The sequence below is a fragment of the Vombatus ursinus genome, unplaced genomic scaffold (assembly GCF_900497805.2).
Source record: "Vombatus ursinus unplaced genomic scaffold, bare-nosed wombat genome assembly UNPS02014826.1, whole genome shotgun sequence".
Taxonomy (NCBI): domain Eukaryota; kingdom Metazoa; phylum Chordata; class Mammalia; order Diprotodontia; family Vombatidae; genus Vombatus; species Vombatus ursinus.
Window position 1 is genome coordinate 6,203,109 of NW_020954604.1, and position 16,036 is coordinate 6,219,144.

At 37.4% G+C, this 16,036-nt stretch overlaps 1 protein-coding gene across 2 annotated transcripts in view; it reads right to left on the reverse strand.

Annotated features, from left to right (window-relative positions):
• Positions 1 to 15,465, reverse strand: part of ANKRD66 (ankyrin repeat domain 66) — a 25,848-nt gene extending 10,383 nt beyond the window's left edge. The window contains exons 1-2 of one of the 2 annotated variants that reach the window (XM_027838271.1): positions 15,395 to 15,465; positions 11,157 to 11,319 (exon numbers count right to left, since the gene is read on the reverse strand). In XM_027838271.1, the coding sequence (XP_027694072.1) occupies positions 11,157 to 11,304 (148 nt within the window). In that variant the 5' untranslated portion in view covers positions 11,305 to 11,319; positions 15,395 to 15,465. The remainder of the gene's footprint in view (positions 1 to 11,156; positions 11,320 to 15,394) is intronic. The other variant, XM_027838272.1, reaches the window with a different exon arrangement.
• Positions 15,466 to 16,036: the final 571 nt, after the last annotated feature.

The following is a 16,036-nucleotide window of genomic DNA, read 5'->3' on the forward strand; positions in this document are numbered from 1 at the left end:
AAGAAGAAGAAGAAGAAGAAGAAGAAGAAGAAGAAGAAGAAGAAGAAATAATAATTGAGAGGAATAGCACTAGGATTAAGAGGGATTTTAAGACTTCTTGTAGAAGTTGGCACTTAAAGGAAGCCAGATAATCTAGTAGGCAGAAATGAAGAAGGAGAGCATTTTAGGCATAGGGGACAGCAAGAGAAAAATCTTGTTGCTGAGAGATGGAATATGTTGTTCATGAAACATCGAGGAAGCTAATGACACTGGATCAAAGAGTATGTGTCAGGTAGTAAGGCACAAGAAGACTGGGAATGTAGGAGGTTATGAAGGACTTTAAATGTCAAAGAGGATTTTGTGTTTGATTTTGGAGGAAATAAGGAGCTGCTGGAGTTTATTGAGTAGTTGGGGGGAAGGTGTGGGGTGACATGGTCAGACCTATACTTAAAGAAAATCAATTTGGTGGCTAAATGGCAAATGTGTTGGAGTGGGGCGAGACTTGAGTCAGGAAGCAGCCAGGAGTAAGTTATTGCAATAATCCAGACATGCAGTGATGAGGGGCTGTACTAAAGTGGGTGACAATGTAAGAGGAGAAAAGGGGACATAATCAAGAGATGTTGCAAAGGTGAAATTGACAAGCCTTGGCAAAAGATTGGATTGGAGGAATGAGAGATAATGAGGTGTCTAGGATGACTCTAGGTTTTGAGCCTGAGGAACTAGAAGAATAGTGTTGCCTTCTGCATAAAAAGGAAAGACAAGAGGAGGGAAGGGTTGAAGGGTAGAGATAATGAGTTCCGTTTTAGACATGTTGAGTTTAAGACGTTTACTGGACATACAGTTTGAAATGTCTGAAAGGCAATTGGAGATGTGAAACTGGAGATCTATAGAGAGGTTGGCAAGATAGGTAGACTTGAGAATTGTTAGCACAGAGAGGGTAATTAAATCCATGGGAGCTGATGAAATCACCAAGTGAAGTAGTATAGAAGGAGAAGTAATTAAAGGGCATGATCTGGAGGAGGTTATAGCTAAGGAGATTGAGAAGAAAAGTATGTGGAAGCACCTAATATAGATGGTCTTTTGAGGATGAGGAGATAGAAACATGCTTGCAGGCAACAGGGAAGCAGCCATTAGACAGGAAGAGTTTGAAAATAAATGAAAGTAGGGATGATAGAAAGAACAATAATGAAAAATGCAGGAATTAAGGGAGCCTGGTAATACTAGTTCTCAAATTATAAACAGTAATTATTTTTTAATTTAGTACTAGCTGAAAATTAGGAAAATTGATCAATGGAATAGGTTAAGTAAACAATACCAAGAAACAATCCAGCATAGTAGCTGGTGTTTGATAAACCCAAGGCAGCAACTACTAGGGTAGAGACTCCCTATTGAATAAAAACTGCTAGGAAAACTAGAAAGCAATCTGAGTTAGGTTTAGGTAAATCCCTTATAATATATATCACAATAAACTCCATATCAACACATGACCTAAGTATTAAAGGTCATATCATAAAAAAAAGAGGACCGAAAAGGGAAATACTTTGGCTAGGGGGAGAATTCTTACCTAAATAATAGATAGAGATGGTCATTAAAGATAAAAACAATTTCAGTTACATACAATTGAAAACCTCCTGAACAAAATAAATGAAGTTAGACAGGAAATAATCAGGAAACATCTTCATAATAACTGCTCGGATACTTATCTTCATCTTCATAATGTCTTTCTCTGACATTTCTCTGATAAAGGTTTAATATTCAATATATATAAAGAATTAATATGAATGTAATAGGGTTTTGAGAACTGACTGACATATTGGGCTTTGTATTTCATAGGGATAAGCATTCCCTTCTCCTTCCAGACATAGATTTGGGACCATCCAGCTCTTTGAATTAGAAGTTGGAATTGAGTCATGCTATAGAGACACACTTACTCTCTCACTCACACACACAAATCTGGAGGGAGACAGACTGAAAGGAAAGGGTAGGAACCTCAACAGCTGAGCAACAGCAAGAATGCAGTCAGCCTCCCCAGGCATTCTTCTCAGTCCTCACCAGACTCTCCTGCTGCAACTGGCAATGTGTCATGGACTAAAGGTGTAGGAGGCACCGGTAGGGTGACAGAAGGCAGAGAAACAAGTCCTTCTCCTTCAGAGCCCATCTCCAATGCAACCTCCTATGTGAAATTTTCCTTCTCTGATGCATTCCAGTTGCTCGCTTTGGACCTTTTCATGTCCATGTGACCTAGACCTTTTTGATGATGCTTACCATACAGAAGGTCAACTTGATCATCTTGAACAGTCTGGATTGGTAGCTTTGATGGTGAGGGCAAAATTCCAGGCCACATGAATCATGGGCATAATGGATTTAACATTTTCATTTCATTCCATTTGTAGTCCTCCAAGGCCAGCTGGTGTTGATAGGCTATCACATAAGGCACTAATGGTCTCCCAGTAGTGCTCATGGACCACAAACCATTCACAGTCTTCAGTACCAACGTTGATGTTGACAGAGCAGAAAGTGATGTTTTCCTGGTGGACTTTAGGGGGCAGCAAAGGACAACAATAACCCTGATTACTGTGAGTCAAGGCAATGGTATAGCCTCCTTCACCCCTCACAGGAACAAAGTTCATCATCTTGATTTAGTCATTAAAGACACTAAGGCAAGAAGGTGCAGAATTCTAGAAATTAGAGTTGGAAGAGGCCTTGGAAAAGACTTAGTCCAAATTCTTCTTTTTACAAAGAAAGCAACTCTAATAGGTTAAATGATGTCCTTCAGGTCATGCAGGCTTCTTACAACCCTGAGTCTTCACAGACCTGGCCCATTCCTGGTGCTTCATCTCCTTGGTGACACTCATCCCAATTACATTTTAATTTGCTTAAGGCAGTGCTAGGAAGCTTTTCTGGGCCCTATGCAGCCAGGGGCTGTGGATTTGGCAACTCTACAACTGTCTTTCACACAGATGGCAAGACAATTGTCCAAATGCACAGCTTTGGTCACATCATTCTTCTCAAAAAACTAAAGTGGTTCTCTAATGATTTTAGAATAAAATTCTAATGCCTAGGATTTTGCAATTTCTGAGTCTTTTTTTGTTGGGTTTTTTTTTTTTTGGTTTTTTTTTTTAGGCAATTGGGGTTAAGTGACTTGCCCAGGATCACACAGCTAGTGTCAAGTGTTTGGTCTGAGGCCAGATTTGAACTCAGGTCTTCCTGACTTCAGGGCCAGTGCTCTCTCCATTGTGCCACCTAGCTGCCCTCCTAAGTGTCTTTAGAAACAAATTCCATAACCTCTTATTTAAGGCCCTTTATCATTTGGCTACAGCCAGTATATGATAGTGAAGAATACATTGCATTTGAAGTTAGAAAGATCTGAATTAAAATTCTGCTTCTGACAAGTGTATAACCTTGGTCAAATCACTTATGCACTATGGTCCCATTTCCTTGTCCTTACACTAAGAGGATTGGATTAGTTACTCTGTAAATTCCCTTTGATTTTTAACATCCTATGATATCCTATTTTTCCAATCTTATTTCATATTATTCCCCTCCACATAAGATAATAATTGTAAAGTGCTTAGGCCAATGCCTGGTGCATAGTAAGCACCATATAAATGTTAGTTATCATCATCATAATTGTTGTTAGTATTTATTATTATTACTATTATTATTTTTTTACTTATATACTCAATATTCTAGTCAAACTGGACTATTTTTGTCCTCAACTTTCCCACCTCCATGCATTCAGAGAGACTGTCCTTCACCTGTTACTTTTCTCATCACTTCCTGTACAAATCCTTTCCTTCCTTTAAGGCATTGAATAATATAGTATAGGAGAGGATACTGGCCCTGTAGTCAGAGGAGCTGGTTTCATAACCTGCCCCTGACCACTTAGACCAAGTTACTTAACTCCTTAAGCCTCAGTTTCCTCATCTGTAAATGAGGGAGTTGGACTACATGGCCTTTTGGATCTCTTCCAGTGTAGTTGCATGATTCTCCATCAAGCTTTTCTTAACACACCTGAAAGTGTTGTCTTTCTTTTCAAATCTTTCTAGGGGTATACACTGTCAGCACACATTCTACCTTTCATTATAGTTACTTGTATATATATTTTATCCCATTTAGTGCCTTCTTGAGGGCAGAGACTGGGTTGTTGTTCATCTCTGTATCCTTAGCAACAACCAAAGTGCCTTATATATGATAAGGGCTCCATAAATGTTTGCTACATTGAATTGCATTATCCGATAGCTCTGTAGTCTGACTATCCTGGCTAACTACAATTCAGTGAGGCTTTTCCCTGGAGCTCAGATGGTCAGAAGCATTTTAAGAAATTTAAGAAATCCTCCAGCACAAGCCAAGTCCAGTTCCTGCCTATTAATTTCTCTACCTCCAAGCTCCCAGTGTAGTTTTCTCTAATAATATTTTACTAAAAGATACAAAATATTTTACAAGCCATTAAAGCCTTGACCATTAGCATCACTGTCACCTTAGCTTCCTTGTCAGAAACAGGGTCAGTGCACAGGAAAATAATGAAAATGGTCAATTCAGAATCTTCCACCTCCTGGGCCTGCACCCCTCTGTCATTTACTTCCAGAAGCTCCAGAAGCTCCATCTTAGATTCACAATTGCCACAGTCACTCAGGTATAACACCTGCTGAGGTAAATATGTATTATACTTGCCGGTTGAATTTATATTTTACTTGGGGACTCTTGGAGATAGAAGAAGAAGAAAAAACTTTTAAAGGTCCAAAGAACAATGATCTAATGGTAGATTTTCCAGTATTGTGACAGATAGTAGGAGAGAAAATTTTTGAAAAGGATGCTTTCCTACGGTCACCAAATTACATTGTGTACTTAACCACTCATGTGAAATGGTGCTAAAAAATGCCTGTAGTACTCACCTTACAGAGTTGTTTTGAGGTTTAAATGTAACAATGTAAATAAAGCATTTTGCTAACTTGGAAGTATTATATAAATGTCAGTACTTGGAAATGAAGTAGATGTTCATGAATTGGAGAAGAGCTAAACAAATTGTTGTACCTGAATGTAATGTAATAGTACTACATTGTAAGAAACATTAAACATGATAAATATAAAGAGGCGCTCATATCAAATGATGCAAAGTGAAGGAAATAGAACCAGGAAAAGACTACACATAATGTCAACAACAATGAAAATGGAAAGACCAACAACAAAACAATTAAACTTGAATGTTGTAAAATTATAATGAGCAAGCTCCAACTCAAAGAAGAGGTGAAAAGAAACATCCCCCAACTCCTTTGTAGAATCAAGAGTTCACTAGTGGGGAATAATGAATACAACATCATTTTTATATGTACATTAGTTTTGTGAAACTTTTTGTCCCCTACTCTTTTTTCAAAAAAATTTATTGTAAAAGATAACTCCATGGGGTGGATAGGGAAGGAATACAATGGAAAATATAGATATTTGTCTTAATATCAGTCTTTTTTCCTTCCTTTTCTGCTTCCTCTTCTCTTTCTCCTCCTCCTACTCCTCCCCTCTTTTCTTCCTCTCTTTTTTCTCCTCCTCCTCCTCCTCCTCCAAAATAAAATAAAAAAGTGTCCTAATGTATGAGAACTGCTTTGCAATGAATTATTGTAATTTCTGTATGCACTAAATGTGAAAGTTCAAAGTACAGTTTATTTAGAAATAATCATTAGCTTACTGTTTGAATGTTTTTCAAAATGTTCTCAACTTTTGTTATAAATAAAGCCACAAATGACTGAACTTTTAAAGTAAAAAATTTTAATTAACCAAAATTCAGTTTCTTCTTGCCACTTCCCTTCCTGCTCCCTCAATTGAAAAAGGAGGAAAAATCAAGCCCTTCTACTTGTCAAGATATTAGGAGACACCCTGTTTTCCAGAGCTAAGGCCCAGCAAGCAAGCTGTGCCTTGAGCTTGGCATAACAATAATCCTTTGCACTCATCCTCTGGATGATCTCATCACCTGGCAAAATCAAATAATTATTGTATTGCTTTGACCAGCATCTGGTGTTCTCTGAGCTCAGGCAAGCACAGGACAAACTTGGACAAGTGCCCATATTCCAGTCATGAAGCCCTGCTATGAATCAAACTTGTCTCACTGTTGCTGTTACCCCTCATTGTCAGGGCTACAGCTCACTGCATAGGCACTGGTATAACTATTGAGATCTCCCCACACTGCTTCAGGTCCCCCTACTAGGCACAGGCCCCTGGCACATGTATCCTTGCTTGCAAGCCATTTCCCTCACTTTGAAATTAAACTTCTGTTTGAGTCCTGACTCTCCTGTATCTAGCCTGCTCTGTTTGGCTCTGGCCATCCACAGATTAGAGGCTGATTCATTCTGGTTGACATTAATTGGTATCAGAAATGGGATTTGAAATGGAACCAGGCCATTGGACTCTCTGGTGCCAATGGGAATGGATTAGTCCAACTCCTTCCCCCAAATCTGGTGAGTCCTCTGCCCTTGCTCCTGCTCCAATTTTTGAATTTCCACCTTAGTCAAGGTCACCATTCTTTGTGAAGAAAACATCAGATGCCTTCTGGTCCGGTTCATCTCAGATCACTCTGGTAAAGATATCCTTTCTTAAGCCTCACATCTCTGTTAATTGGCCACTCTACAAGCCTCCGTTTTTTTTAAACTGCACACCTCTATAAAGTTGTAACTGTGCCTCTGTTGTTTCTTGAACTGCATACCTTGGTAACTGTGTGCCTCTGTAAAATTAGAATTGTAATTGTGTGCTTTGTTAAATCTATCAGTGTCTGTTTGTACGTCTTGTTGTTTTGTCTGTGTCTTTGTAAAATGTAACAAGTCAGGGGCAGCTAGGTGGCGCAGTGGATAGAGCACTGGTCTTGGAGTCAGGAGGACCTGAGTTCAAATGCAGCCTCTGACACTTGACACTAGCTGTGTGACTCTGGGCAAGTCTCTTAAGCCCATTGCCTAGCCAAAAATAAAAAAAATAAAAAATAAAAATAAAATGTAACATGTTTATATTGTGTTTGTATTGTGAGCTAGATTCTGTTACCTTAAAAATTTTTAAATGCAGCCAGTCAGAAAAACTTCTAAGGGATGTAGCTAGAGAGTTTAGAACAGTGGGAAAGATTAATGAACTTCAGAGTTGGAGCAATTGTCCCAGTAAGGAAGACTAACTGCCACTTTAGTCCTACCAACGGAGATTAGGTTATAAGAAAAGAGAAAAAACCTGCAAGACATTCTTTTTTCCTGTCATTGCAGCTTTGGCTACGTTGGAATTGCAGAAATAAAGTCAGATAACCAAAGTTTGTGGAACTACTAAAAACATCATAGCAGATTAAGAAGTTTGAAGATTAATCATTTTAAGATTGTAGGAGAGAATTCCTGAGACTTTGGGGGTAATTCTAGGAACTCATTCCCTTCTGAAATATCTCAGTAAGTCTTGGGGTACCACTCTGAATTTGTTTTAAGGAAAAGTAAGGATTGAATTTTATAAAAGTTTTAAAAGTAAATGGCAAGATTAATAGCTTCATTGTTCTAGGGCAATGAAGGAGTGCAGCTAGTTTGGAAGTTATTCCAGAGTGAAGAAAGGGGGAAAAAAAGGTAAACTGTTCCCATTTTATAGCAACTTTTTCTTAACTCTTCCTTGAATGATTGTTTAAACCAGTGATCCCTTATGACTCCCCAGGTCAGAGACCCTCTCCCTCTTATTCTGATAACCCCTCTCATCTCAGATCAGATTCTCAAATAAAGGTGTTGAAAAAAATGCTAGAAAAATCAAATTACATTCTAGTGGCAGAAATTTATTAGCTGTGTAATCTTAAGCAAGTTATCTTATCTCTGTTTGCCCAGTTTCCTGATCTGTAAAGAGAAAAATAATAATGGTACCCACCTCCCAGGGTTGTTGTGAAGATCAAAATAATAAGTGATTGTCAGTGATTGGTATATGTTAAGCACTACATTATTATTATTTCTTTAATTGAAAGTAATTGTTCCATATCGGATAACTGTAAAGTAGTTTTGAAATGTCAAAGGTAATAAGATAAATGATTTTTATGTGTGATAATTTGGAAATGCAACTGATGTCATCTGTAGTTTTTTGTTTGTGTTATTATTCTATTTATAAATTCTCTTATATTGTGATATTTGCAAGGCAATTATAATAGAAATGCTGTTAAACAAAACGACTTTTTAATCTGGATGCTGTTAGATATAAATTGGGCTTTTAAAAAGGATGTGATAAAAATAGACATTTGAAAACTGTTAAATATTTAATGAGGTATGTTTTATTATAAAGCAGACAATAAGTTTACTATAACAGCAAATTTTCATTTGAAAATCTTGGCTATTATTAAAGTGTATAAGGTGGCTTAATGATATAGCTTCAATATATCAAGGATGAATCAAGTATTAGGTATTTGCTATATTTTGGAAACCCCAGAATATGAGTAGTTTTAATTTATAAGTAAAGGTTGAATAAAATGTATTAACTGTTGGGGAAACATCAGGAAAGCTATTCAAGTCCTAAGTTGTCATTAGTGAAGTTTTGCTGGTAAAATTCTTGGGACTACAATTTACTTTTGTTTTGACCTTTGATTTGAATTGTCACAAAGCCAATCATAGAAAATGGCATGTGCTGCAGTCTGAGAGCTGCTAAATGTCTCTGCCTATGAAAAGTTTTGGGGACAACCTTGGCACAGCCTAGAGAGGACCCTCCTGACTTTATTTCTTCACTGTGCTATTTCCTTTCTGAAAAGGAAAATTCTCACTTGGTTAATCCTGAGCCTTGCTTTTAACACCCTGTGACTACATGATTTGCTGTCAGATATGACTCATGCCTGGAATTAGACAGAGCTAAGAGAGTTTTTCCCTCTGTTATGAGGCATAACATTGTTATAACTATGTCCCTCTTTTTACTTTTATAGTAAATTTCTATAATCAAGAAGTTTTGTAAGTACAAAACTAAATCTTTTATAAAATAGATTGATACTGGAACATCTCTGAGTTACTATAATAGGATGCAAGTATGAACATCTTACAATTTTAACCTATATTTGTGTTCAAATTATAACATAGGGATGATATCCTAATAAGAGGGCAGTGATTAGACAATGCAATAATACAAAGATGTAAAACTTTTTCTAAATAAATGGAATAATAAATTTTGAGAAAGCAACAGGATTAGATTTTTCTCTAAGAACTATATACAGATGTGTATGATTGGATTCCAAAATTTATCTATCATGGAAATTTAGGGTTTGAGTATATTTTAGTAATAAGTTATCAAACATTATTGGCCCCCTCTCTTTTCTGCTTGCAAGCAAATAATAGCTAGCAATGGTACCTGGGACATACTTTCCCAATAGGTTTCCTCAAGGAACTAACCACCCTGGGCAACATCTTGTCCTGGTCAAATTGTCCTTTCTTGGCATCTTGACTTATACCTGCCTCTCCTTTATTGGCCAGAAGGATAGGAGGTCTTTCAGACCTCCCTTCCTTTGGCCAAAATGAGGAAATGTGAAGATATATTAGGAGATACCCTTGTTTTCCAGAGATAAGGCCCAGCAAGTGAGCCGTGCCCTAAGCTTGGCATAACAGCAGTCCTCTGGACGATCTCATCCTCTGGCAAAAATCACCTAATTACTGTATTGCTTTGACCAGCACCAGGTGTTCTCTGAGCTCAGACAAGCATGGGACAAGCTTGGACAAGTATCCGTGTTCTAGTCATGAAGCCCTGCCATGAATCAAACTTGTCTCATTCTTGCTGTTACCCCTCATTGTCATGATGCGTAGCCGTTGGTATAACCATTAAGATCTCCTCACACTGCTTCAGGTCTCCCTGTTGTGGTTTAGGAGTTGAAGGGTGCTGGGAATCCAGAATCACAACACACAGGTCCTGCCTGAAAGAATTTGACCCAAGCTTTCTTTCAACCAAAGACAAGTTTTATTAAAGATTCGCCATATTAGCCAGACTCTTAAGGAATGTGAGCATCTGTGAGCTATTGCCTAGATTTTAAGAATCTGAGTACCTTAATGGAGACAAGATGCACCTTGTATACAGAAAGACTGTGGGAGGGATCTAGGAGTGGCCAAGTAGTTTGGGGTGACTGGAGGAGGGGTCTAAGGAAGTTCTAGATGGGAGTGGCCAGTAAGCTGGGGTGAACAGAATGCCTGGGACCTGGACCATGTGGCCAAGGGAGAATGGAGTCTAGATACGAGTAAGGGTGGGAAGTGGGCAGGGGCCATCTGGAGGTAAGAAAATGGAGGGTTAGGCTAGGTTAAGGGTAACAGAATTGGGAGATTGGGCATAGGTGATAAAGGCCACTTGATGGGATTATAGCCTCAGGCAAAATCCAGAGATTTGGCCATGTGGGAAAGTCCAGGATTTTTCCTTTCTGAGGTCCAGATCCCAACCCCATCATTCCCTTCTCAAACAAATGGGACCCAAATTATTTTGGGGGTAAGGGGCAAAGATCTTGGCTTGGGCCTGTACCTCATCATTCCCACTATGGGCAGAGCCCTGGCACACATGGCCTTGCTTGTAAGTCATTTCTCTCACTTCTGTTTGATTCCTGACTATCCTGTCTCTAGCCTGCTCTGTTCAGCTCTGGCTATCCACAGGTTAGAGGCCAGTTCAATCCAGCTGACATAACAAATATGCATAGTCAAGCAAAGCAAATTTCCACATTGGTCATGTCCAAAATTATATTTCCTGATCTGCACTCTGAGTCCATCACCTCTCTTTTAGGAAGTGAAGTAGCATGTTTCATCTTAAGTCCTATGGAATCATGAATGGTCATTACAATTCTTAAGTCTTTCAAAGTTATTAGTTTTTATGATATTATTATTGTATTAATTGTTCTTGGTCTGCTTGTTTCATTCTATATCAGTTCATACATGTCTTCCCAAATTCCTCTAACACTAAACCCTTCATCATTTCTTACAAGAGCTATTGTAATATAATGAGCAATCATTATTGCACAGGGGAGAGAAGACGTTGCTCATCTCCTCCCAATAATAGAAGTAATGTGAAGATTTTCTTGTCATTAGAGATTCATTCCTTTGGATAGGAAAAGTCTTTATTCTCCAGAAATCCCAGGGAAGATGTATTGCTATGGTCTATAAAGAGGGTGCATTGCTATGGTCTATACAGAAAGGAAAGTCAGACTAAGAGGATATTGCATGCAGGCAGTGACTAGACCCATTTACCTTTAATTGCAGCCCAGTGAAGTGGAGTTCGGTCATTCCAGTCTTCATCCTTGTGGTTCGGATTGTAAAGCCCCTTCTTTAGCATCCTCATCACCAAATTGTAGTCCCCTATAGCAACAGCCTGGTGAAGCCTGGTCATATCTGTCATTCTGGATATTTCCTGCTAAGAAAACAGTCACAAATGTACAATATGTAAATTATGTGGGGTGTCTATAATGCCTCATTATAATGCCTCATATCTTTCGTGTGTGTGTGTGTGTGTGTGTGTGTGTGTGTGTGTGTGTATGTGGATAATTGAGCACCTTCTGGATTGACTCAGTCACTCTAACCTGCCCTCACACTGCGGAATCTCAGTTCCCAAAGAAAGACCTCTACAACACAGTTATACTCAAATTCTCTCAAGGTCCTAGGACAGAGATGGGGAACCTGCAGCCTCAAGGCCACATGTCCTCAAGTGCAGCCTTTTGAATTCAAACTTCACAGAACAAATACCCTTAATAAAATGAATTGTTCTATAAAATTTGGACTCAGTCAAAAGGATACACCCAAGGATCTAGAAGTCCACATGTGGCTTCAAGGTCTCAGGTTCCCCACCCCTGTCCTAAGGTAATTCAATTATAAGGGAATTTTCTCTCTTTACTCACAACATTAGCCATCACGCCCCCACTGTAGCATTTCTATTTACACAACCAGCTGCTCACAATAATGATGCTTTTATGTGTTAAACATATCCATTTATATATCAGTAAGGCAAAATAAATAATAATATCACAGGTACTCATATATTTTAAAAATGCATCAATAATAACTATCTACATATAAACTTGGGTCAGGTCATACTTTCATTGTATTCCATATCTATGACAAAGAGTTGGCACAGGCAGACATCTGCCAAGGAGGTATCTGAGTGAGAACAACCCAGTTAACTTAAAAACCTAGAATTGTAAACTTTTATGTCCTCTTTCTGTCTTAGGAATTGTTCATAAAAGTTCCTTGATGAATGTAACTTTTGTGTTAAATAGATACTCCTGCTGCTAAGCTGAGTTGATCCAAGTTATGCTTAACTAACACCTCACTGAGAACAATGTCTCAGCCAGACTAGTCAATTAGCTGATGTAGTTTTTTCTCTTCTCTTGTCTTTCTGACTTCAAGTCTAAACTTAGATAAATTATATTTGTCCCATAATTATACAATAGTTCTCTTGTTCATGTCTCCTATTTTCTACATGTCACATTCCAAACTCGGTAACTAATTGTGTCAGATCTCTCAGGCAAACCAAACTCCCAGAAACTGTCATTCAGATGATCAGTTCCTCTTCTAATGCTGAGTGCACTTAACTAGACAACCAACCACAAAGTAACAGTGCAGTGAAAATAGAATCATGCTGCTGGGGGGATATTTCCAAAGCACATTTTTTTTTCTGAACAGAACCCACCTATGCTTTGGCATTATTTACTTCCTCATATATCTCCTGAGCTAAAGCACATCAGCATCCCATTTCATGCCCTGCTAAGTTTATATTTAATTCTGCTATCTATAATGAGTGCATATCATTTCTCTGATCAAAAAACCTTTGGATAAAATAAAGTCTAAATGCCTCAGCAGAAAATTCAGAGGGAAAATGCTAGTCAGAGAAGGCCCCGTATTAAGGCTTTCCATAATCTGACTCCCAATTGAAATAGCACTTGATTAGGAGGCCATGTCGCATGAGAGCTAACCCTGGACTCAAGAAGACCTAAGTTCAAATCCTGGCTCAGATATTTACCAGTTGTTTGACCTTGATCAGTTCACTTAAACTCTCTGAGTCTCAGTTTCTTCATCGGCAAAATGGAAACAATAATAGCACCTATTTGACAGAGTAACTGTGATGGTCACTAAAGGATAACTTTTTTTTTCAAGAGTTTTTAAACTTTAAAAGCGTTTGTAAATGTAAGTTACTAGTATCATTGTATTCTCTTCCCAACTCTAGCACTAACCGACTAGCTGCATGACTTTAGAAAAGTCATTCCATCACTCTGGTCCTCATTTCCTTATCTGCAAAATGAGAGGTTTATATTAATGCAGAAGAAGTAGTCTTGGATTTGGAATCAGAGGAACTGAGCTCAAAGCCTGCTTCTGCTACCTTAAACAAGATATTTACTCTCCCTGGGCTTTAATTTTCTCCTTTATAATATAAAGGGATTGGACTAGATGGTCTTATACAAATGTGGCACTTTCATATACAAATCTATGATCCTATGATCTCTAAGTTCTCTAACACTTTAGCATTCTGTAAGTCATTTTGCCTACAAAGAATCAAATTTAGAATCAATTACTGTTAAAATGATAGCAGATAATTGAGGGAAAACACATGAACAAAGGAAATAAAATTATTGCTTTTTGTTAACAATATAATGTCCTATTTAGAGAACCCGAGTAAAAGTTAGATAAAACAATAACTTCAGGAAAGTAGCAGGATATAAAATAAACAAATCATTGGTATGTTTGCACATCACTAACAAAACACAGGAACAGATAGAAAGAGAAATTCAATTCAAAATAACTACTGAACATATAAAATGTTTGGGAGACATTTTAGATGAGATTATAAACTTTACATATATATTATATATAGATTATAAAAGTTAGTATAAATACAACTACAAAGCTCTTTATAGGAAATAAAGTGGAGAGATATTAATTATTTGTGATCTGTCTGTGTCAATAAAATAAAATAAAAATACCACCTAAATTAGGAAGGAAGGAATGAAGGAAAGAAAAGCAAACTATCAACATTCATATGAAAAATTATTCAAATGACTAATAGTGAAAAATCCATTAATATATTCATTAAGCACCCACTGGGAAGAGAAATCTAAAGAATACAAATTAAGATATTTGTCTAGGCAGCATTGTACAACATAGCCAAAGTTCTATTCACACCCATCATATTGACAAAGAAGCAAAAAAAAAAAAAAAAAAAAAGGAAAATGGCAATTATTGAAAGAGATATTAGATTGAGCAGGCCCACTCATACACGGCTGGTGGAGATGTGAAATGGTACAAGCATTTTGGAATGAAATTTGGAATTATATTCAGAAAATCACTAAATTGTATGTACTTTTTGGCCCTATCAATAGCACTAGTAGCTATATATCCCAAAGAAATAAAAGGAAGAACAAAAGGATACATATAGTATTGTATTACTCATTGTAGTACTTTTATTGTAGCAAAGAACTGGAAACTAAAACAGGTCCTTTTAAAGTGTTTTTCCATGCTCTGACCAAATTTGCAACTGCATAGCTAGAAGACAATGGAGGGAAGATGAGCCAAAGGTTATATCTGGTTCAGGCACTTACTCTCTATGTGACCTTGGATAAGTCATCTGTGGCCTTTGGTTTCCTCATCTGTAATATGAAGAAGCTATAAAATGAAGGTGGCCCCTTAGATTTCTTCCTGACCTAATATTCTATGAACCTATAAAGTTCACTTGTGCAGAGTTTACAGTTTAATGTCAATGTCTCAGGCTCTTCCTTGTATATGCAACTGAGATGCATTTATAAAATAAATTTATAACTTTATATGTATATATTTATTATATATAGATTATTTATTATATTAAATATTATATAAATATATATTTATAAAATACAATTTATGGATTTCTTTTTATATCACCTATGTTTCCTACTATTTTCCTGCTCCTCCCCCTCCCAGGGAACCATTCCTTAAAATAAGGAATAAAAAAATGGGGGGAGGAATCAGTGAAACTAACCAACATATTGAAAAAAAATCTAACAAGGTACATAGTGTTCCACACCCATAGTCATGCAGGTCTGCAAAGAAGCAGAGAAATGTACTTTATCATCTCTTCTTTGGACCAAATTTAGCCCACATACATTTTTTTTAAAATACATTTTTATTGAGATCTTCTGTTTTTGTGTCACTTTCATTTTCAAACATATCCCTTACCTACCCAGTGAGTTATCCCTTATGACAAAAAATAAAAAAGAAAGAGGAGGGGGAAAGCAGGTCAGTAAAACTAATGCATAATCTGAATCTGACAGTAAATACAATGTCCCAATAATATTTTTTTAAATTTAATTAACAGGCATTTGACTTCCCACTCGTCTGACAGAATTGTTCCAATTAATTTACAAGTATAATTAACTTACAAGGGCTCCATGAACATAAAATAAGCACTGGGTAAAATATTATAACCAAAAATAACATTATTCTCTGATGCCTCCTTGACTCACCCGGCAGGGAGTATGGTGAGGGGTGAAAGAACGCTAGTGGAATTCTCCCTAAGCTTGTTTAGCAGTGCTGAAATCTGGCACAGGACTTCAGTCTTCCTGTTTGTTGGTGAGCACCATGGTAACTGTTTCCACCTTGGGATTGGTTGGCCTAAAGAAAAGTCCCTTTCATGATTATTTTCCTGACTATCTTCAAGCATTTCTAGATCTGGCCAGAATTGTAAAGTAGGATGAAATTTGGTGCCTTCCCACCCTTGCTTTCAGCACTCTATCCTACAGATGCCTGGGGATCTTAAGTCCTTGCCTGGCTCTCAGCTCCCCATGCAGCAGACCTTTCCCTTCTTTTCCTCTTGTCAAAATGAATCTGTCTCTTCACTTTCCTTAACAAGCTCTCAGGTTGGAAAACAAGTATCTGATAAAAGAATTCCCAATAAAGTATCAATGACAGAGTATGGCTAAAGAAATGAAGACCTTCTCTCCCCCTCCCCAATTAATCCATACATCAATAAGGATTTAAACACCTACTATGTTCCAGCCACTGTTCAATGGATAAATTCTTATTCTCCAATGTGGACTGAAAAATGGAGAATATTGCTCCCATCTTACAGGTTTCTTTCAAAGAAATTGCAGAGTTGAAGGATTTGA